Consider the following 23,622-nt stretch of genomic DNA (forward strand, 5'->3'; position numbering starts at 1 on the left):
CGCAACATTTCCGTCAAAATCCATTATTACCCATACTGTTAGCGCCGTGTTATGCATGCCCACAGCACCTCGCAGGAACGCGCACAGCATAAAGCTGTCATTATATATCAGATATAATTTCCTTTTGGCATGTATAACACGACATAATATCGGAGCCCCGCTGCGGGGAAACGTTGTCGATGTTCGGAGTTTGTTCTAATCTGTCAAAATGACCGGCGGCTTTCTGATTTTCCCGTCATTGTTAAAAAAAAATTGTCATAGACGGAAAATATTCGGTTAACGCAACCTCTGGTGACCAGACTCTTAAAGAGGACATATAATGCTCATTTTCCAGGTCATATTTGTGTTTCGTTCCTTTACAGCAGGGGTATCCAAACTTTTTTCACTGAGGGCCACATACAGACAAATATACGAAGGGCTGGGCCACTCACTAGAGATTAGGTATATTGCCTCATAAATTAAGTTATAAATTGGCTAAATTAATCAAATGTAGGTAAATGATGCTTGTTACTTCAATATGCTTAAAGAAGAAACAGCCTTCATCCCAGCTCTCCATGGGGTTTCATTTATCTTGTTGGCAGCTCATTCCTTAAAACAGGATCCTGAGATTGCTTATCATAAGAGGAAATATGACGGGTCTATTTCAAGCTTGTTATGATAATAAGTTATTGGGCTTTTTTCTTATCAACTTAGATTTTTTAGAAATTGTTTTCAACTTGAATTGACTACATTTATTTGAAAATGTGCTTATTGATACATGAAAATTACTGTGTACTAGGGGTGCACCGAATGGGAAATTCTTGGCCGAAACCGATACCGAAAATAGGAAACAGTTGGCCAAAAACCGAATACCGAAAGGCCGAAAATGATTAATAGAAATATATATATTGTATACATTTTTTACCAATGTTGTTCAGATACCTGATTATGGAAAAAGACATGATTATGGCAAAACTTAACTTAAATAATAATCACTATTATGGGTCCATAAAACATTTATTCAGCACTTTTGAATGTATACAGTACATTAATTCCAAGTCAAGTGCATTTTCTTTTCTCTGTAGGATAACTACAACAAAGTGCATTCAGAACAAAGCCAAGGTGCTTTAAAACTGCATAAACATCTAGGCCAGTAGGCCTACAACAAAATAGTGTAAATAAAGACTGTAACAGCGGCCTTCAACAACAAATGCACCTATAAGTTTGGTAACCTAACGTGTTGTTGTGATGACGTAATCAAAACGTGGCGACAAGCACGGCGCGCGACCATGCTCGCGGCTGGCTCACAGCCAACATTTCTGGCACTTGGAGATATTTAAAAATATCAGAGAGAGAGGCGCGGATTGCGATTTGTAAAACGTGTACAGCTGACATTTCTCGAGGGGGTGTAACTGCAAAGACTTTCACCACTTCGGGATTACTCCACCACTTGAAATCAAAACACCCGGACAAATATGCGGAGTATGATCAACGTAACCCTGTTCTCTGACATTCGGTGATATTTTTTCATTCGGCCGAAAGCCGAAAGGGTCTTTTTAACCATTTTCGGACGATAATTTTCGGTGGCCGAATATTCGGTGCATCCCTACTGTGTAATATAGGTTTACATATTTTACATTTACATATTTAAGAAGTACAAGACAAGCAAAAGTTAAATTTGCAGGCCATATTTCATTATACTTTTGGAATTAGCGGAGGGCCGATTCAAAATGGCCAGCGGGCCGCATTTGGCCGCCAGGCCGTAGTTTGGACACCCCTGCTCTACTGTGACTTGTTTACATGCTTCAATGTTCAAAGATCTCTTTGTTTTTCTCATACTGCCTGTGCTGCAGCACCTCTTTTCACCCTCTGTCCCTTAGCCTATCATGTGCACATTGTGTTGGAGTGCTGGCCAAAAGGAGGGCAAGTGTTACATAGTGATGTCTCTATGGAGGCGTTTCAGGCAGTTTACATGCAGAAAAACCTAACACACTACAGGAAAGCGAAAACCCAATAAAGCATAGTGGGGCCCCTATAATGGAAGTGGGTTTATAGAAGACTGCTGCACCTTTTTTTTTTTAACATAAGTGTGTGCGGGACGATTTCCCTTGGATTCTATTGGCTCTAACGGTCAGAAAGAGATGTCACATGTCAAAATCGAACAAGGGGGGCCAGAGATATGGAAAATCCACCTAAATGGCCCCAGAAGAGGTTTTCTTTGCTAAATCTGTTTAAAAAGGTCAAATATCACTTGTTTTGCATCAATCTTGATACAGGGTACTTATTATATAAGTTGTACTTTGGATTCCTAAAGCTTTAAGTCTACTAACCCATCATCCAAAGTTAGTTTTCACTATAAGTACAAAATATGTTTTGGACAGACACTATAATTTACATTTTTTTACCATGTTCAATCTGAATTTTCTTTAAGATTAAAAACATCTATATTGATTCTGACTTTTCTACATCCAACTCAAAGGTTTATGATTACTTTGAGAAAAAAGATTATTAATTTAACCCTTTTAGAAGGGAAGATATGGTCATTTGTTCTGGGAATGTCATTTTCGAGCCTGAAACCTGAAAAACAGGCTTGGGGCCTAACAGGGAAGGGAAATCAAATTGCTGGCATGGAGCGCAGTGAAAAAAACTCACAGAAATTTCTGGGAGGAAGGTCTTAAAACTCAAGTTGGTCCTCACAAAGATAGAAGTATGAGAAAAAGCGTTGATACTAAACGCCTCTGCAATTAAACTCAATTTTAGCTTTATGGATTGACAGTTAATTACTTCAGAGCATGAGATGTTTATATCAAGCAAATCACCTGAGAAAGCAGTCTGAGTGTGTAAAGAGCGTTACTATGGTAAGTTAAGTTGATGAAATGTGATGCGACGAGTTACCAAGGTGCTCTCTGATCGCGCTGCACCCCCTCCTTTAATCTTTCATTTGAATCTAAGAAACTGTAAATACTAAGCTCCTCTCTACGGGTAATGATGTCAAAGTCATCCAAACACTGACGTCATTAAAAGGTATCCAACTAAAGTTACATTTTACCTCCTACACACACACACACACACTGAGGCCCACAGACGACTCAGCATCTAACACAACAATGATGATTCACTGCGTTATGCAACGCAAACTGGCAACAGAAGAAATGAGAGGAGACGAGGGAGTTTAGAGGAGATCAAAAGGTTCATGTGGAGAGCTTGTCTGGTCTGTAAGTGTATCTAAAAGGCAGTTTAATATTTTAGGCAGACGAGATATTAGAAGCTTTAGTTAGTGTTGCAAGTAAAGAATGAAATGATAATTGAAGCCAAACTGTGGCAAGCTTCCTAGATGTGTCCTATTATCCTCGTCAGTTCACAGCGTAAGTCTTTTTCCCATAAACCTTTGTTTGGTAGGCTTGTATGGATATAATCAATGCTCACATTATTTCAAATTTAGGCATTTAGTGTGTCAATTGTTATTTGGAGTGCTCATATGTCTGCTAGGCTCATCAGCACTTATTTCAAACATAAATTATTCCAGACATCTTTCAATTGCAACCTTAGTTAAAGCGATTATTTGGTCATAAACTACCATTCTGACTCACCAGGTATCCACTCATCTTCATCATCTCCGTCGTTGTCATTGTCTCCATCAGTGATGTAGCAGACCTCCATCCCCCTCTTCCTCCCATTCAGTCGCTCCTCTTCTTCAGCAGACATCCTGACCTGCAGGCTGCTGCTACCTCAGCATGGCCGCACTGCACACCTGAAGCAGAAATACAAGGTGAGGATGAATAGATGACCAAGTACCTGTATAAACACAGAGACACTGATTTAATGAATTTGAATGTATTTGTATTAGCTTGTCTCGGTTGATCTTCAGCCTCGGGTTTGAAGCTTTTCTTCAAAGTAAAAAAGTGCAATTAAATAGAATAAAATAACTGTATTGGCTATGCATTTTATGCTTGGGTAACATTTGTCTGTAGGAAAAATTTAAAGTGGAAAGCTGGAGAAAAGAAAGTTAAATGTTTGGAGAACATTTTATTTTACAAGGCTATTAAAATCTGTTTAGAAAGCTTGAAGACACACTGTTTTTCATTTAGTTTAAGACGTGTATTCACTCAATTATTCACTGAATTACGTAGAAGCATGTATAATCCAGTGGCGAACCGTCAGGCCCTTCAAGGTATTCAGAGAATACCCTGGAACACTCAGATAAAACAAACAAAAAATCGATTTAATTATATAAATAAAATGTATATAAAATGAATAAATGAGAATTGTATCTGTGTTGTTGATCTGTAATATTACAGTGTTACGTTGATTTGTTTGTCCTTCTCGGACCATGCACTACGCATTTCAGTGGTTTTGTGTTAGAAAATAAAGCAACCAATCAGATCTGTTTCTGGGTCTCTGGGTAGAATATCCTTCAACCAAGGTATTCTACATCCTTGATCGAATGCTCTGGCCGTTGCACTGAATGAGAGCGTGCGTTTGGATTGACAGTTTGATCAAAGAATCATATATTGATTTGTAGTAAATGGGCTTATTCTTCCAGAGTTTCCCTCGGTTCCAGGGTACTCTAGAAGGCCCGTTATTTCACTGGCTCGAGACAGAGGATCAGATGAATTTCATTCATTTTCCGTTTTATTGTTTTTAACGCTGAAATGGCAAGTGCAACAGGTGAAGATGATGTTGTTCCGGAATTGTTGTGAGTACCCTTTTCAAGACGACAATTCAGTGAAGAGACGGACATTATAACGACGGCGCGGGTGTGCGTGTCTGCCGAAAGTCCAGTTGTGATAGACACGGTTCGCCACTGTAAACATGTCACAGTAGAGGCACAAAAACACAATTATGAACCTGAAAATGTGCACAATATGTTTTTTCTTGTATTTGTGTAATTTGTGTTTTCTCTGGTGGAAATAAAATATATCACATCATTTTGATTCTGTATAAAAACGGTTTACCTCCAGGGTTTTTATATTACTAAAAGATAGGACAGGAGCATATAGCAGGTTCTTTGTGAGAGACGTATCAAAGATCATGACCTGTGGATGAAACACAGAGCTGCAGATGGACAGGAGGAAATAAACCTCAGAGAGACACAGTGAGAGAGCTCTCAAGACTCTGTGATGCTTGTAAAGCTCCATCTCTCAGCGGCAGGGAAATTACCCTGGTATTATTCACATGCTTTTCTGTCTGCCAAAGTGAAACAACCATAAGCTGGAACCACAGACTGCTGCCGTGCCGTTCATTATCAGCTGCGAAGCGGCAAAAACAACATTTTGTTTTGCTTTATAGCACAATGATAACACAAAGATATCATTACTAATGTCATAATTCACAGCAGTATTAAAGAAACCTTGACTATAGCAATTTAGAAGACAAAGACTTTCTCCATGCAAATGACACAAATATATAAATCACATGAATTCTCCCAGGCAATGGCCTATAACCACCACCATAAAACAATAATTATTGCTTTTGTCTTCTTGCTTTATTCAAAACAAAGGCTTCAAATAATATTCACCCCGGCGCAGATGAGCCCAGACTCACAGTATCACAGCACGGTTTACCCTTGATCCCCTGCCAGCTCACCTTGCATAACATTACACAGCAGATTACACAACAGGTGACACCAGCCAAATTCACCAATTGGCCTCGGATTGACAATTTCAAAAGCCTCATAAATCTTGACTTTGAGTCCCAATACCTATTTGATGGATTTCAGATTTGTTGTAGAAAGACATTCAAAAAGGTAGAAGTGCTAACTTTTGGAAGATTTGTAATTTGGGACGGCACTGTGCAAGTAGAATGCTGTAGCAGAAATCATCATGCTCTCTTTGTGTCTCATTATATTCCTCTTGTGTTCAACGGAGTGAAATTAAACTGTGGCTCATTTTCCTGAGAAACCTCCTCAAATCCGCTCAAGGACTGTGTGGAGGACGCACAGTGGATATCATTGCTGCACCACTGATCCTCTTCAAGACAAAATAGATACGGGCTAAGGAAACAAAACCCCTTCTGTCAAAGAGAAGCCCATACTTGTCCATGAGAGTACGTGAAACGAGGTTCAGCTTCTACATCCTACATTCCCTACAGGGTTTGAACCCTAAAACCATTACAATTAATAACCAACGCAGTCTTCACAAAAGGTCAGAGAACCGGCAAGTACTCACAAACACTATCACATCATATCAAAAGAGCTTGACTAATGTTGTTTTTTTAAATTTTACAAAAAAAACGTTTTCCTTTTAAAGAGGTCCCCTATTATACTGTTTTTCATCAATATATTTTAGGTCTCGGATACAAAACATGTCTCTGAAGTGTTTGGCTCCAAATACCAAACAGATCGTGCATTGTAGCATCCTTTTACTTTTACTTTAGATGAAAATAAGGAGCCACTCCCAATGCCCCTCTGACAGATATTTGGTTAAAAATAACACAATAGGCGCTTCACACCGGAGTACTTTTCCCAAGAACTAGACCGATAGTTCTTGGGATTTTGGTTTCACACCGAAAAGATCTGGAACTAGAACCTAGTTCATGCAAACCTTTTCACCCCCAGATAGTGACTGACGCCGTTTTACATTTATATAGGTTGTAGATACGAGCCTATAGCCTACTATCATGTTTAATCATGTTTTGTGCCGTTTGCCAATACTTGATAAGTTGCTCTTAAAACACAGGAGGTATGGAAACTAAGAACACCATATTTGGTCAATTGTACAGCTGATATAAGTCAACACATTTGTTTTATTTCCTTTAACTGGTGGATATAGAGTTGCAGCGGGGGGGGTTGAGACACACAGGGTGCAGTGGAGACGCTGCGCACAGCTGATCGACAGCTGGAACAAAAACCACAAAAACAATTCAGATCCAGTCGTCATGACTCCACTCCGGAGGGATTCCCCGATCATTTTTTTCAGTTTCTCATCGGGGGGGGGTCTCCTCTCCCCGGTACAAACACACTGCCTGAGGATGGTTATGTGTATTTTGTCATTAACTTTTTCACACCATTTATTTATTAATTTTGGTGACGATCCGACCTCCATGCTGCTACTCTTGTTCAAGCTGCATCCACCAAACAATGATTATCTCGACCTCCCCAAAATAACCAAAATCTGACACGGTGTGAAATGTCTTTAGCTGTTCTGTCGTCATTTCCTGCGATCTCCTTCATGCAGTCAGTCAGAATGAATATTAATACGGGGCGTTACTTTGATAATTTATAGGAAAATATGGGCGTTACGTGAAGCACGCAAAAGCTGCGCCGCATTTCGAGTTGATTGTGATTTATAAAGGGAAACCGGCATAGGACGTGCGTGCGCTGTGTTTTATAAATCGGAATATTTGTGCGTATTTATTTGCTTTGTCCTACGTAAGCCACCTTCCCACGTGAATCCTAAGCAAAGCTTTATAAATGAGGCCCCTAAACTTTTGAAACAACATCCATAACATTCATCTGGCTGCAACTTACAAATTATTTATCTAATATATCATATTCCGATCACTTGTATAAAGACTCTTATTGCACTATTTTTCTTTTTGCATTTACTTGCACTATTTTTTCAGTTTTTCAGTTTTATTGTGTTGCACTGTTGGAGGAGCCTGTGACCTAAGATTTTCATTGTCATAACTACACTGTAGCTATGTACGTATGACTAATAAAAGCCTTGAAAATCTGATCAACTCATTTTCAGACAAAAAGTGAGTGAATCTTTTTTCCTGAAACTTTTAGAATCTCTTTACAAAGAGGGGACACATGTTTATGTATAAAAGACGTGAAAAAGTGGATTTTTGCATAATAGGTGACCTTTAATGACAATACAATTAAGGGAACTTGTTTTCCGATATATCCTGGTGGTGAACCACATTCACCATCTTAGTTTGATGTGCTTGCATTGTTAATTAGCATAAACAGAACATTCCAGCTGAGACAAAATAATTGGAAATATTTCAATTTGAAGAAAACATTTACATAATGTTATTAAAATCTTTTTTGGTGCCTTAAGTAAGCCCACGAGCATCAGAAAGTGCAACACTGTTATCACATCATCAACCACAGAACAGTGCTGGGAAAGTGCACTACAGTTTACTGGGAACAGGAACATGCAGTTCTTGGATCAGTGAAATTATTGTGTAACATTACATGCCAGGGAAGAGTGGGCTGCAGATTTAACTGGGAGGCCCTCAGTGTGCCTTTTCCTCGGGACACTTATGTTACTGTTTGAGCATTTATGTCTAAGATTGCCATTCACAGCCAGAGTCATGTTACTGACATGGAGAAACTCTCGCTACTAGGCCAAAAAACATCAATGCAAAAAAGTAGATTGCACTTAAGCAATACATGTATAAACTCTGCTTACAATAACTTCACCTTTACTGGTGCACTTTATACTATTTTACTGAATGACCATATTTTTAAAAGCAGGTTCTGTAAGAAAAAAAGAGAAGCAACACTGGGAAGAAATTGTCTTGTTGAGACAGTTTTTTTTTACTTTCCCTCGAAGTAACCTGACTTGTCGTTAAATACCAAAGGAAGGTGAGCCAAGCTGTTGAGTTGACGTCAGGCCATTAACCTGTTAAATGTCACTTACATAACATGATATATATATATATATATATATATATATATATATATATATATATATATATATATATTTGCTGCTCTCAGCAGCACTGCGTTGGTCCAGCAGGTTAGACAACCCTTTTTAACTATGCTTGGCTTTGGCACATCAACACTTGTACAATAAAATGTAACAGCTTTGTGAAGGATGTCCAATGGGCATTGTAGCGCCATACATTTTTAACAAAGGATTCATTCCAACCACTGGTGGTAGATATCCATCATCTAGTACAGCTGCAATGATTTGTAGACTCATAAATTAGTCAATCGACAAGTCTTTTGAAAGTCTTTTCATTAAGTAATTATTAATGCACAAATCCTCTCAAATATAGAGATTTCATGCTTTTCTGTGTTTTACATCACATTAAAGTGAAAATCTTTGGGTTTAGGACTGACAAAATAAGAACTTTAAAGACACCACGTTGCAGTTTGACACATTTTCACTATTTCCTGAGATTCTATAGAGCAAACTATCAATCGGGTCAGTTACAGCACTTCATGGGAGCAGAAGTGTGACATTAAAGGACATTTATTCAAGATGATTACAACCATTTCAATTCACAATCAGGCTAATGTTAAGTCACAAAAATAACATTCATATTATTATATTCTTATAATCCTTTAGGGTTTTTATTATACACCATTTGTCTTGGTCAGCTTTTTTCCAGGGACAGCTGTTACGTTTATTTGCATTTTGTAATTGTCTCTTGTAGCTGTCATTGCTATAGTGGAGTCGGCATTAATAGAATGGGCATTACATTGCCTACACATGCAAAAGGGATACTCACTAACAACAGGCATACTTGATGTGATGGAGAAAGGCAAAGCTGATGCAGGCAAGCAAACATTTAGTCACAAGTTTAATATCACTGTCGGATCACATTGTTGTCCGTCTGTACAAAAAAAGAACTACAACAGAGGAAGAGCCACAACAATGTAAAGACTTTTAAATTATATATCAAAAGAGAGATATCTTTATTTGTGTTAAAGCAGCTTCCACCAACTACAAACAACTCTCTTGAAATGTCTCACACACAAAGAGTTGAAACCATCGACACCCTACATCACCTAACCTTAAAGAACCTCACCTGGAGGCATTCCAAGGACATCTCAAAAGCTTGCATTGCATTGTGGGAGTGCAGCATTGCCAGTTAGGATGAGAAGCCATTTCAATTCAGTGAATATAGAGGCGGGGTGCTGATGAGGGCAACATATAAAAAGACCAGAGAGAAGAATATAAATAAAGAGACGGACGCATGAAGGATAACAGAGGAGATGGACATAAACAGGATGAGGAGGGGGAGGGGATAAGAGGCAGGGGAGCAGTCTGGTATCCTAAAACACCCCATGATCAAAAGGGGGGAGGGGGTGAGACAACCTTCATTTCTCTGGTTAGAAAATAGGACAATCCACGATACGATACATTAACGATACATTTGAAACACCAGGCGATGCGATACGATACGATTCACCCCTGTTCCGATACAGTTCGATACGATTTGATTCAACATTATGCGATTCGAGGCGATACGATGCGATTCAACACGATGCAAAAATAATGATACTTCAATATGGTACAACAGAGGATTTTTTTTTTTATTCCTTATATGCAGCAAATCATACATTAACAAAAAAGTGCTTTACATATTTGGTACTGTACATCACGCCGTTTATTTTTTTACCTTTAAAAGCTCTCCAGAGTACAGTACAATTGTATAACACCTCACAGTTAAACAATGTAAGGATGCATTGCTCATGATTAACAACGTGCAAATAACAGCTACCATAGAGCAATGCCCATACAGCTGCCAGCCAGATGTGCTTAACACTCATTCATAGGTTAACTCACCAGTGAGCAGAAAGCAGTGGGTTCTATATGAACAATAAAGAATAAAAAAAAACTTTCACAAACAGGTATTTCATAACTGCTTACATTAAGGAAGACATTTAAATTATTATTGGCCGTCACAGGCTGCTGTAAACTAAACAGCACTCTCTCTGACAGAACACCTCACAGTGATTTAACTCATATGTCTAACTTTCAGGTTTCTCTTTTCAGCCGCAGACCCCATGTCGCCTCTTTATGTGCGTCGCTAAGTTCCTCGAACTACTTGTGTACTTTAAAGCGGCTCGGCATCGTTAACAATTTGCGAGCGATTTTTCAAGTTGACCGTCTGTAATATATAGTGCCGCGCACAAATACCATCAGGACGTTACTGATGGGGTGCAGCTGCGGAGTGATACTGTGTGTATGCAAGTCCGCATCTAGGATGGATCTATGTATCATGGCTGTAGACCTGTTAAGTAATAAAGATACCTCATACAAAGGTCTACGGATACCTTAGTACTCTCCATGACCTGCGATCAACTATATAGCATAAAGGACTATTACACCGTCTTTCTTGAACAATCCGAAGTGTTGCCAAACGTTTGATTTGTAGGTATTTTTCGGTGCGCTGTGTTTCTCTTTCTCCTCAACTTCCGTGACTCTCGGCCTCCGTAGTGGCGAAGCAAATATCAAAGATCGTCTCTGCTGAGCGTTGACAAGATGAGGGGATTTTATATGAATGAATCGGTTTCTTACCGATGCAAAGACGCTACGCAATCGATGCATCGCGAGTTCAACCCGGTTCAACCCAAACTGTAGCCGATGTGCACTCTTTCAACCGGTGCACTCGCATCTTGAACGTTTATGCCGGTGCACCGATGCGAATCGGTGAATCTTAACAACACACACACACACACACACACACACACACACACACACACACACACACACACACACACACACACACACACACACACACACACACACACACACACACACACACACACACACACACACACACACACACACACACACACACACACACACACACAATATCCTGGGGATCACCACGATTGATTGCGTAGTAGGGGGTACTTTAGGTTGGCTTGAAATGCTTTGGGGGTACAGTACTCAAAAAAAGGTTGGGAACCACTGGAGTAGACTATACGCATTACACTGTTACACAACTACTATACACTGTAGTGACTACTCGACCACGCTGTCTACTATGTCTAAGCCAATCACATCGCTAGCTTCCCTTGACGTCACACAGATCTCGCGAGCAGTTGCGATATTTTGCGAGACTTCGTGAGTTCAGTAATGGCCGCCATATCAGAAGCCGACACGATGTTTTTCGTCTTTTCTCAGCGCAAATGTCTCGATCTAGTGAAGGTTTTAGATGGTTTAGAACAAAAAGGAGAATATACTTAAGTGCTAGTTTTTAACCGGACTTGAAACGAAACTTTTTACAAGTCCAGTACCGGTTCGGTGTACCGGTACGCAGCACTAGTCATGTGCCTTCAATGGGATAAAAGTTTGGTCCATCTTTTTTTTTACAAAATCTACACACACAATCACCCGCCCCCCACCCCAAAGGCCTTCTTTGTTTACTTCTTATAGTGACTTCACCACGTAACACTCGTGCATCTATTGGCTAGTGCTCCGACACATTGTACGTGATTTACTAAGTGGTTGGACATCTCTAATATCTCATTCACACCAACGCAACTCCGGTTCAAATTATTTGGTGCTCGAAATGAACCGGATTCCGGAGCTAAGAGGCTGCTCTGCTGCGGTGTGAAGAGGAACACCCGGTGCTTTTCAAGCTCCAGCTCCGAACTGGGCCTGAAACACCGTTGGTGTGAATGAGGTATAAGCGGTTGACCAATCACAACAGAGTCGGCCAGGTTAACAATTAGAGCAGCACAGTACAAGTAAAAATAAAGCACTTTTGAACATTAAAGCATGTAGACATGTCACAGTAGAGGCACATAATACAAATTCATGTGAAAATCTGCACAATAGGTCCCCTTTAATGTTTTGCTGTCTTTACTTGTACCTGTGTAATTGTGGTGAACATAAACACTATTTTTCTCATCGCGGGCCGTGTTTGGGATTTAAATTGCCAGCACATGTGCTCTCCTACAGCTAGATATGTCCTTCTCAGGGTGTCATGTACAAAATACCTCACATATGCACCCACTTACATTTACACCATGTAATTAAAGAGAGAGAGGACATAAAGAGTGATACGTAAGGAAGGGGGCAGTGAGAAGACAGCTGCTTGCATAAGCCGCCTTACATAAGATCTGGCTAATAAAGCCACTCTTTGGCTTGGTATAAAAAGTTGTACAAGATGTATAGACGGATGCAAGGACCACACACACACACACACACACACACACACACACACACACACACACACACACACACACACACACACACACACACACACACACACACACACACACACACACACACACACACACACACACACACACACACACACACACACACACACACACACACACACACACACACACACACACACACACACACACACACACACACACACACACACACACACACACACACACACACACACACACACACTATAAACCCTGCTGAAGCTCAATGGGGTTTATAATGGGGAGGAGATACATAGTAATAGAGAGTTAGAAGGGGATGTGCGGTGAAGGGCCAAGAAAATAAAAATAAACGGCAAGTCAAACGGCACAATCTTTTCAAATCCTAAAGATGCTGATTTCCGGTCAAATTAATATCAGATTTACCTCAAGTTCAAGGCTGTTTTGAAAAGAAATAAAAAGAATAAACAGACTGCACGGTGGCTTGGGTTAACAATTTAATTAAAGTGGACCGATCATATCTGATACGTTTCACCTTCACATCAATAACCCCTGTTGAACCTGTCAATACTAGACATGTTTTTTTATTTAAAACCACAAACAACAGCTCAGTCTTCTCCTCTGATAAACAGCCTGATGATGCCCTTCACCGGTTCTCCAAGCGCAGGCTTTTTGCGAGATTTCTAACACTTGGGTTTCTTGCTCTGAAAATGTATATTGTATAACACCTTGCTTTTCTATTGGAATTGCTTAGAGACGTGGAAGATCTGCACCACATACCCTCGCTTGTGTAACAGAATTACACAATACTGAAGGCTGGTGGTGGGGGGGGGCAGCAGGAGGTTGACCAATCAAAGGCAGGTTATTTTCATTCAAAGGCAACATCACACACATATACTGGTCAAAGACACACACAGTGCTTTGAGATAAAGGAATGTATTTCTGATTATAATGGTGGAGGTCTTTTCAAAATCTCCTTTGCTTAAGTGACATCAAGCCAAGACCTAAATGCCAGGATGAAAGATTTTTTTCACCAAAAGCTTTTATAAGCAGCAAAAAGTTATACCTTGACTAACCATCAAAGTCGCTACTGATCAAGTAATTATTTGACTAATAGAATTTTTTCAGAACTAACCGGAAACATTTATTCAAACCCTTAAAAATGCTTCAACTCAGGGACAGAAATGTACAATTTCTCAATTTCTTTTCATGTTTCTGGGTTGTTTGCGAAAGTCTTAAATAACATATTTAAATGAGACGCTTCAGAGTTCATCCAAGCTCAATGTCACACTTGCGGCCTTCTGATTCTAATTTGGGCCTGAAACAGCCCACACACACGCCTTTTTTTCGAATTCTGTCTTTGAACCTGTAAATACCTTCAACTCGTACACAAGTGTAATTCAGGATTAGCCTGCATTTAAGACGTTGGCCGAGAGGTCTCGAACAAATGACTGACCTGGATCAGTGAACCGAGGATATTTTTAAACCCTTGGGTCAATCTCACCTGGGTGTCATTTCTAATCCCCACCCACCTTCGCTCCCTTTGGCCTGCAGCTCCTGAGCACAGTTAAACAAAAGAGGAAGAAAACAAGAAAACTCTCACCTATGAATGATCACATCGCTTGTTGTGTGGTTTTTAGAAGCCAGACGGTGAAAACATCGATTTAGTTCTTCTAAATTCTTATTGACAATTAAATTAAAACAATGTTATTTTCTTTCTAATGTCGGCATAGCTTCAAATAAAGACAGAAGCAGGAGCTCAAACACTTTATCATTGTCTCCTGAGTTCATGCAGTTGAACTAGGAGGTGTTGAGAGACATGGGATAACTGCACAAAGGTGATCTCTAATAGAGAACCGCAGTGACGCGTCGTAAAACCCGGAAGTAAACTTTTTCCGGTTCCTTCTTGAAAAACCAATGCAAATTCTCCATAGGATTTTGGAAAATAGCTCGAAATAAGGTCTGTGGTTGACACACATTTAAGAGAGGGATCACGTTTTGTTCAGCCGGATAATCTCCACATGTCAACCCTACTTTTATAATTTCTGAATCATAAATCTAGTCGCCAAAAGCGAAATGCTAACGTTATGCTATAAACGAACTACAAGCCAGTACAGCAGCAGGGTCGCACGACTTCAACGTCACGCCAACTTAAGATCGTTTCAACTGACTTGCACTGAAACTGCACTTTGAACACTTTAAATTAAATATATTAACATTTTAAACTGTATACCCCGGTTATCTAGGCCCTTTTTGTTTTGTTTAATGTATACCACGTTTATCTAGGCCCTTTTTGTTTTATGTATACATGTCACACTGTGGGAAACGATATTTCGATATTTCTGGATGTATAACACATGTAGAATTTTTTACAATAAAGCTGAATTTGACTCTCGCATGCTTGCATATTTTAACAAAAGCTTTTCATTTTAGCCACACTGAATTTAACTAGAAGTCATGGCTGTGTCAATTACCAGTCTGATATCGTTTTACAAAGATGACAAGAAGAGTGTAGATAGGAGAGAACCACTACAAGTCAGGACACGTAACAGTGCAGCCTAGATGAAGGTGTGCTTACCGGTGTTGTCAGGGCTAGCATGAGGGACAAGGTTTATAGTGTCGGTGAGTAGTGATAGCAAGAGTACCGTTAACCTACAGTTAATTTATTCACATTAATTCCCATCAACAAATCAATTGTATGTGTCACATGAAATCTTTATTAGGCAAGGCAAGTTTATTTATATAGCACTTTTCAACACAAGGCAATTCAAAGTGCTTTACAAAAAATAAAAGACATTAAGAAAATGGCAATTAAAATCAGTCATTAAAAAGAAAAGCTAATAAAATAAACATTAAAAGAAAAAATACATGGATAAAAGTTACAGTGCAGTCTAAGATATGAATAGTTCAATTAAAAGCAGCGACAAAAAGAAAAGTCTTCAGCCTGGATTTAAAAGTAGTAAGAGTTGCAGCGGACCTGCAGGTTTCTGGGAGTTTGTTCCAGATATTTGGAGCATAATAACTGAACGCTGCTTCACCATGTTTAGTTCTGACTCTGGGGACAGAAAGCTGACCAGTCCCTGAAGACCTGAGAGATCTGGATGGTTCATCATTTAGCAGGAGGTCAGAAATGTATTTTGGGCCTAAACCATTCAGTGCTTTATAAACAGCAGCAGTATTTTTAAATCTATTCTTTGACACACAGGAAGCCAGTGTAAAGACTTCAGAACAGGAGTGATGTGATCCACTTTCTTAGTGTTAGTGAAGAACCAGAGTAAAGACTTCAGAACAGGAGTGATGTGATCCACTTTCTTAGTGTTAGTGAGGACTCGAGCAGCGGTGTTCTGAATCAGCTGCAGCTTTCTAATAGATTTTTTTGTCAGACCTGTGAAGACACCATTGCAGTAGTCCAGTCTACTGAAGATAAAAGCATGGACACGTTTTTCCAAATCCTGCTGTGACATTAGTCTTTTAATCCTAGATATGTTCTTTAGGTGATAATAGGCTGATTTAGTAACTGTTTTAATGTGACTGTTGAAACCAATAACTAATTTAACCCGCTCACAAGAGAGCCCACCTCCGAAGATCGTGACTGGCTGAGGGACAGACTCGGGGGCAGGTTCTCAGGAATTTCTTGGCTTCTCTCCCCCGAGCCAGAAGAGGAACACTACAGCTTGGAAACACTTACTGTTCCTGAAATTATCAAATCTGTTGGGCATCAGGGACCTGAGGCAATTGTGGCAAGCATGGCATTGTCTGAGGAGCAACAGAGGGCAATTCAGGTGGCTACCACTGGTCAGCGAACCAACCCAAACTGGCATTTGTTCAGGAAAGGAAGGTTGACTGCCAGCAACTTTGGAGCTGTCCTGAGGTCAAAGCGTGTGACTGCTTCCTTTATTGCCAGGGTGCGAGGGCAACAACAGGCCCTTGATGGTGTTTTGTCTGTACAGTGGGGGACTATGAATGAATGTGAGGGCGTCAGGGCATTCACCACTGCAACCCAGATGCAGGTCCATGAGTCAGATTTGTGGCTCTCCCTATCAGGATTGTTGGGGGCATCTCCAGATGGTCTGGTAGGGTCTTCCGCTGTGCTGGAGGTAAAGTGTCCCAACGGAGCCAGGGAAATGACAATTAGTGAAGCATTGCAAATCAAGGGCTTCTGTGTCAGTAAGGAAGGAGAAACATTCAGCCTGCGTGAGGAACATCCTTACTGGCACCAAGTGCAAGGTCAGCTTCACCTCACTGCAAGAAAGAAGAAGAAAGACAAAAATTGTGAATTTTTTTTAATTTACATTTACCGGTACTCGCCTTTGCAATGTTGTGGTTGTTAGAGTGTTAGGTTTCCTGTCATCTCGTCTGTTGGGAAGATATAAAATATTAGTTTCATGGAAGTCACGCCGTCACATATACTGTAAGAGCATTAAGACATAAAGTACATAGGCTAAAACAAAACATCTAAAGATATAACCTTGCACTTCGATAAGTCTCGGGAACATTTTCACTATTTCGACATTTTTATAGATGAAAATTGAACTAAATAAATAAATGGTAGATTAATCCATATTGAAAATAGGTGTAAGCTGCTACACTAATTATAATAGTTATATTTCTTAATTAATTAAGATAAGATATTACTGTATTGATCCCAATTTGGGAAATGTTTGTGTTGCAGCAGCATAACAAGAAAAACAAAATATAAGTTATTATGTATACAAAAGTATGTGAGGGATGGAATATTAAATTGAATATAAATGTAAAATGTACATGTGATTTTACGTCCAAGAGAAGCTATGGAGCAGAGAGTTCTCTTCCAGCCAGAGGTGATTTGTTATTAGTTCAATATGTCAAACTGATTTCCCTGACTACAATCTTTAGTTACATGGTGAAACGTTATGTTGCTTGTACTAATTAGACTTATCATATAAGCCACGCAGGTTTTAATAGGATGTATTCATTAACTTTACTTATGTTGCGGTCTTTTCAGCAGCGCCATCTCTAAAACGGCGATACAGTCACTACCCATCATTTACATTTCACCGTGACATGGACAAAAATGTAACGTCAGCTTACCTCATGACACGAATCCAGACTCCCCTTTGGAAAACATCGGCCGGGAAACGATAGAACAAGCACGTTTCATGCGAAGACCTGTGGCTGCAACCCGGAGCAAAGCAACAAACCATTGCGTAGCTAACTAGTAGCGCTAGCTTTAGCTAACGTTAGCTAACGAAACGAACTGCCGAGTAAAATTGGAAAACACTGGTAATTAATTATTCTATAATTTGTAAAACTACGGTGTTAAAAATGACAATTTCAAAAATGCAGATTCTAATGGTCAGATATAGATATACAGATACTAAAGATATGCAGGTACTTGCTTTCAAGCAGAACACAGGGGAAAACAAACTTAGCGGGAGTGTTTACGTGTTCGGCGTAATGACGTAAAACAGCCTCGACAATTTCTGTAGTCCTATTCAGCCACTCGGTAACAACCATCGTTTTTCAGACACGTAAACTCTTCAAAAATCCCCAGTGGGGTCACTGCTGATGTATTTAATGTCGTAGAACAAAACGTGATTTATCTCTTAAATTTGTGTCAACCACAGACCTTATTTCGAGCTATTTTCCAAAACCCTATGGAAAAAATGCATTGCTTTTTGAGGAAGGAACCGGAAGTGCTAAAATGCTAACTTACTTCCGGGTTTTACGACGCGTCACTGCGGTTCTCTATTGGATGCTGCTGGCTGTAGTCCAGCCAATCAGTGAGGGCTTAGAGGGTTCATTGGGTTTGTTAAGGGTTTACATAGGGACACGGGAGGGGGAGGATCTCCTCTGCTTAACCTATAGAATCCCTAGTAGGATGGGCTTATTCTGGCGGCAGTCAAAACACAACTGCTGAGAAAGAAACCTGTTATACATATCAGAATAAAGAGAAGACTATGAAGAATTAAGTACAAAAGGAGATATACAATTAATTAAAGTAAAAGTTTGGCACCGTTCTGTAGTTGTTGTAAAATGTAAGTTTGTGATTGGATAAAAAAATCTTTATAAAAGCTAAACAGATCAATTATATGCTGTATTATGGTCACTGGCTATCATTTTTCTACAGGAATCAATTTCCTTCCACGATCAAGATCTTAGACATATTTTTTAAACCATGCATGCAAGCCAGTAAATGTTTGTTTATCGAAAAAAATCCAATCTCAGATTTTTCCATCCCTCTCTGCCAACATCCATCTCCTCCCTCAGGTCTTTCAGACACATCTTTAGGGGTATGTGATCCAACAGGGAAAGCAAGTGTGTAAGACAGATCCTTTATCAAACAGGGTAGAAAACAATCGTATTGATTGATAACATTGTTTTGATGAACTGCAGTGAAGTTAAAGGTGTTCTTTCATACCTGAGCTAAAATGATCATAAGCCAAAACAGTCATTTAATTAGTCATTTAAATGTGTCTTATTATCCCTCACTACAGACTCCTTACAGACTTTTTCAATGATTAGTCAATTTGCGTATCAACATACGTTAAAGATATCAAGTATACATTTAAAAAAATACTAGACACAGAGATCATAAAGAATTTTTCGAAATATAAGGTAATGCAGCTTTTGTCTGAATTTTATAATACAGAACTTGAATAGATGGATAATACAAAATTATCAATACACGTAATCCTTTTCAACCACAGATTAAACATTACATTTAACTATGATATAGGAAAAAGTCTTGACTTCAAAACTATTAGCTACCTCATCACTGACATTGTTTTTGGTGTATCTGCGCTGACCCCGCCTGACCTCTGAGATTAATCATTAATGGGATCATAACAAAGTCTGCTGAGTTAGAGAACTACGAGTCAGCGGTTATCTGAGGAACTAGAGTGGATGAGAGAGGGAAGAGAAAAATCTTTTGGGGCCATCGCTCCGCTAATACCTTAATGTGGCAGCACATGCAGATGCCAGCTGTGTGTCTGGACGGTGGCATTTAAGCTGCCTGTGGTAATTATTACAGATGGAAAGTGCAGAACTGTGGTGCAGCAGCTGCACCCGGGGAACGTCTGGGATCAGACCGTGGCTCGGATTTGTTACAGCTCAGAACAAATGAATGAGTTCACAATTGGCTGCCATTACATTATCATCAACGTGGAAAAAGTCATGTCAGTTTCCATGTAAAGCAACAACTACACAAACAGATACAGGCCTGTCTCTCTGAGGCTATGGAACGACCCTTAAAAACCACATGTAGATATTTAAATTGGGACAACTCCGAACTAATTTGTCAGTCAGTAAAGTCTGCGTCAAACAAGATTAACATCCATACACACACACACAAACAGTGTTGTAAATGAAATGGGACACAGATGAAGAAAAACAAGATGACAGGGGAGCACAAGGTGTAGCCATGGATTCTGGTCAACAAATGACTAATGTCAACAAGAACAGGAACACACCCTAATAGAGAAATACCCATATATTAAAAGAGAGCCTGGCTTATGAGGGGGGGGGGGGGGGGCTGATCAACAAATTAAAACATCAACACTAACAACGGCTGTTCCACACACACACAGTTATGTAACTTTCACACAGACAGAGCTACTCTACTCTACAAATGCTAAAGAGTAACGCAAACACACTCACACACAAATGTCCTTCTGTACTTAGGAGGACCTTCTCCGACTATATGCAGTACCTTGCAACTAATAACTTTAAAACGACATGCCTCACCCAAACCCTTATTCTGAGTTCAAAATGAATTGGTTAATTACTTAAATTCGTTGAATTTCTGGTTCCAGGAGCTCACTTGTTTGGATTTGCTGCTTTTGTCATATGAGAGAATATCAACTATAAAGCTTTTGCACTGTTGACGTTTGAAGAAATTTCGACATTTTATTCATTTTTAATGAGAAACCTGGAAAATAATCAACACACAAATAGAAAATTATAATTAGTTTGATTCGAACCTCAACAAAGTAGTTGAAGCAATTTGAATGGTCACATCTGGCTGGCTTTGTGTCCATAGCAACTCTCACGGGTTGTATCGACAGCTATGCATTACCAAACTGAAGAAATGAGACATGATTGTCAGATAATTAAAACTGATGGACACAATATGAACCTTAAAGAGCAACTTGCAGGTTTTTTTTTTTAATAGATTTATGCTTAACCTTGCATGAAAATTACAATTAAAAAAGTTAATGCAGGATTTGATATTTTTTACAAGACATAAGGGCAGGAATTCAGAGGGAAAGGAGCCGTTTTGAGCTCTGCTACTAAAAACTGCTTCTTTTTTTTTTAACGTCAAACGCCTCATATTACGTCACATGGGGGAGCAACTTTTTCCGACTCCTTCTCTGCCCAATCCGCGGTAGTAGTTTGTAGTTGGTTTGAGCGGTTGTGATTTAGTGAGCTGGTATTTTTACATTGCATTTCACCATTTTTAATCACGGTTGGCTTGAGTTTGTGCAGGTTGCACAAACTCCAGCCTGTAAGGACATCGAGTCCACAGTTTCCGTTTCCCTAACAGGAAAAGGACCGGAGCTAGCTTTCGTTCCTGGGTGCATTGTGCATCCACCTCCCTGCAGCACACACTCTCCACAGCTGAAGCCTATCAAACAAAACGTTTATCAGGAAACTGTATTACATCTCTCTCCCCCCTTCGCTCCTCTCTCTCTCTCTCCCCTCTGGTACACAGCACCGTAAGACGTAGTGTGGAGTTGCATTAGGTAACGCGAGATACGGCTGATACTTGCGCATTAGTTTCTGTTATGGATCAGTATCAACAGTCCTGCCAGTAACGTTACTATACTATCAATACTACTTTAGTTATAGCCTGATATATGATAGCTAACTTTACAATGGTGTGATGTGACTGACGTTAGCTAACATTAACTGTAGCTAACGCCGGTGTTCCGGATTAACTGGTTTACAGAGGTGGGGGGCCTGGCCTTCGACTGAAATACACATTTCGATCGCTTCTTCTGTCGTTTACATAAATCTTTTGGTATATTTGGCTGGGTAGGAAGACTTTGATGCACATTCAGTACCAGTGTGTGAGGTTGTGGTTACGATGGCGATATCCGGACGCGAACAGCAAGGACTACAAAAAGAAAAACTAGTTGTCTGGGGATGTCTGTTCAAAACATTGCAAACTCCAATAAATCATTTAAACCAGCTATTGTTGCCAGACTAATTACTGAATATCGTTCTTAATGTGATACCAAGTCCATCTGAGACCTGTGTACACCTTCAGACAGTCTCCAAGTGAAGCGTGCGTTGTTTACTCACAGTTTGAAAGCAGCGTGGAGAAGTCTTCAGCTGTGGTAAACTGTGATCCTCTCAGGTAAACCGTGCCCCACCCATGCCCCACCTCTGTAAACCAGTTGATCGGGAAACCAGTTAATCCGGAACACCGGTCACTCATCAAGACAGCTGCCCTGTTCTCCACTGGTTCTCCTCACACCACAGCTCCATTTCTCTCCGATGGCCGTTATTTATTCTAATCATTGGCTGCTCCTGATCTCTTGGACGCCTAGCAGGCTCATAATTATAATCATATGCATTCAAATATATATTTTCAACTTCTTCTGTGTCAAAACTAGCATCGTGATCCATGTTTATTCATACGTTAGACCGGCCGGTCTCCCCCATGTTACGTCACAGGCGGGAGGTCACGTGGGGAGGCTTGTTTTATGCGGAAGTAAAAATGTCTTACAAAAATGACACCAGATGTCACTGTAGTGTATATTTCTGTATACTTTTTTGAAAATCTAGTGTATTCATCATTTTCCTACACATTTATTCACTGGTGTGTCTAACCTGCAAGTTGCTCTTTAAGTACATTATTCGATGTGACTTCTGGGTTTTTATGTAAAGGAATGTTGAGTGTCATTAAGGGTAATATTTAGAGTAATAAAACATTCAGCCTCCCATGTTTCACCTTTATCAGCCTTCACTAAGATATTAAGACAAGAGCAAACAGGTTCTGAAGACCCAGAGAAAGACACAGTCCCTCTTTTCAGAGAGATCTAGCACTAAAAATCTAACAAATCCAAACACGCTTGCAGCCATCAATAAAAGCCTCTACGCTCTGAGAATAAATTACGAACGTGCACACCTTTAGAAAGACATTAAAGCATTACAAGTTTAGATATTCCTCGCAGCACGAGGCCTGGAAGGGAGAGAACCCAGAAGTATGGGGAACTTTGAATAACACTAACCAATTCTTCTTTTTAGAGCCAAAAGGCCACCGTAAGCATTAATTTATTATATAACAACTGCCAGCTTCTTTAACTAACAAGAACAAATAAAAACAGCAGCCTTGATGCTGAAAAACCAGTGGAGGCCTTCTTCGTTTTGGGTCATCTTAAATTGAGGAATCGATAAAGAATCAGACTAATAGGCTATCACCTGCACAATATAATGTAGTTAAGTAAATCCTCTACATGGAGCTGATTCCATTTTCATTTCCAGAGGTGTAATAAACAGAGCAAATGTCAGCGTTAAGACAGTTAGTCAGGAACATGAATTCAGTCTGTGACCTTTCCTGTTGTAAGGCTGTTCCTCCGGTTACTAAGCCTCCCTGCTGCTGTGGTGGCTTACATCGCTTTATCCAACGTTACCTTCATTGATTTACGTTTAATAATCCGCAAACATGGAGGAAAGCCTAGAGAGACATAACCTTTACATAGGGATATAAAATGACATGTATAAAAGGTTTAATGCCAGACAGCGGCTACTTGCTTTATCAATTCATTTATCTTTTGTAGTTTCACACAACATGTTTGAGGAAATTTATTTTCTCCCAGGTTATTTCAGCTTTTAACGTATCGCAA

At 39.7% G+C, this 23,622-nt stretch overlaps 1 protein-coding gene and 1 long non-coding RNA gene across 4 annotated transcripts in view; both read right to left on the minus strand.

Annotated features, from left to right (window-relative positions):
- The window catches only part of LOC307037678 (helicase ARIP4-like), a 96,086-nt gene that overhangs the window by 67,783 nt on the left and 4,681 nt on the right, over nucleotides 1-23,622 (minus strand). For all 3 annotated transcript variants that reach the window (XM_079678733.1, XM_079678730.1, XM_079678731.1), the window contains exon 2: nucleotides 3,570-3,730. In XM_079678733.1, the coding sequence (XP_079534859.1) occupies nucleotides 3,570-3,684 (115 nt within the window). In that variant the 5' untranslated portion in view covers nucleotides 3,685-3,730. The remainder of the gene's footprint in view (nucleotides 1-3,569; nucleotides 3,731-23,622) is intronic.
- Nucleotides 15,485-22,130, minus strand: LOC307036837. Its single transcript, XR_013807486.1, has 2 exons — nucleotides 17,861-22,130; nucleotides 15,485-17,032 (listed from the first exon to the last, which is right to left on the minus strand). It is a non-coding gene; the product is annotated as an uncharacterized lncRNA (long non-coding RNA).

Source organism: Notothenia rossii (genome assembly GCF_949606895.1).
Source record: "Notothenia rossii genome assembly, chromosome: 4".
In the NCBI taxonomy this organism is placed as follows: Eukaryota; Metazoa; Chordata; class Actinopteri; order Perciformes; family Nototheniidae; genus Notothenia; species Notothenia rossii.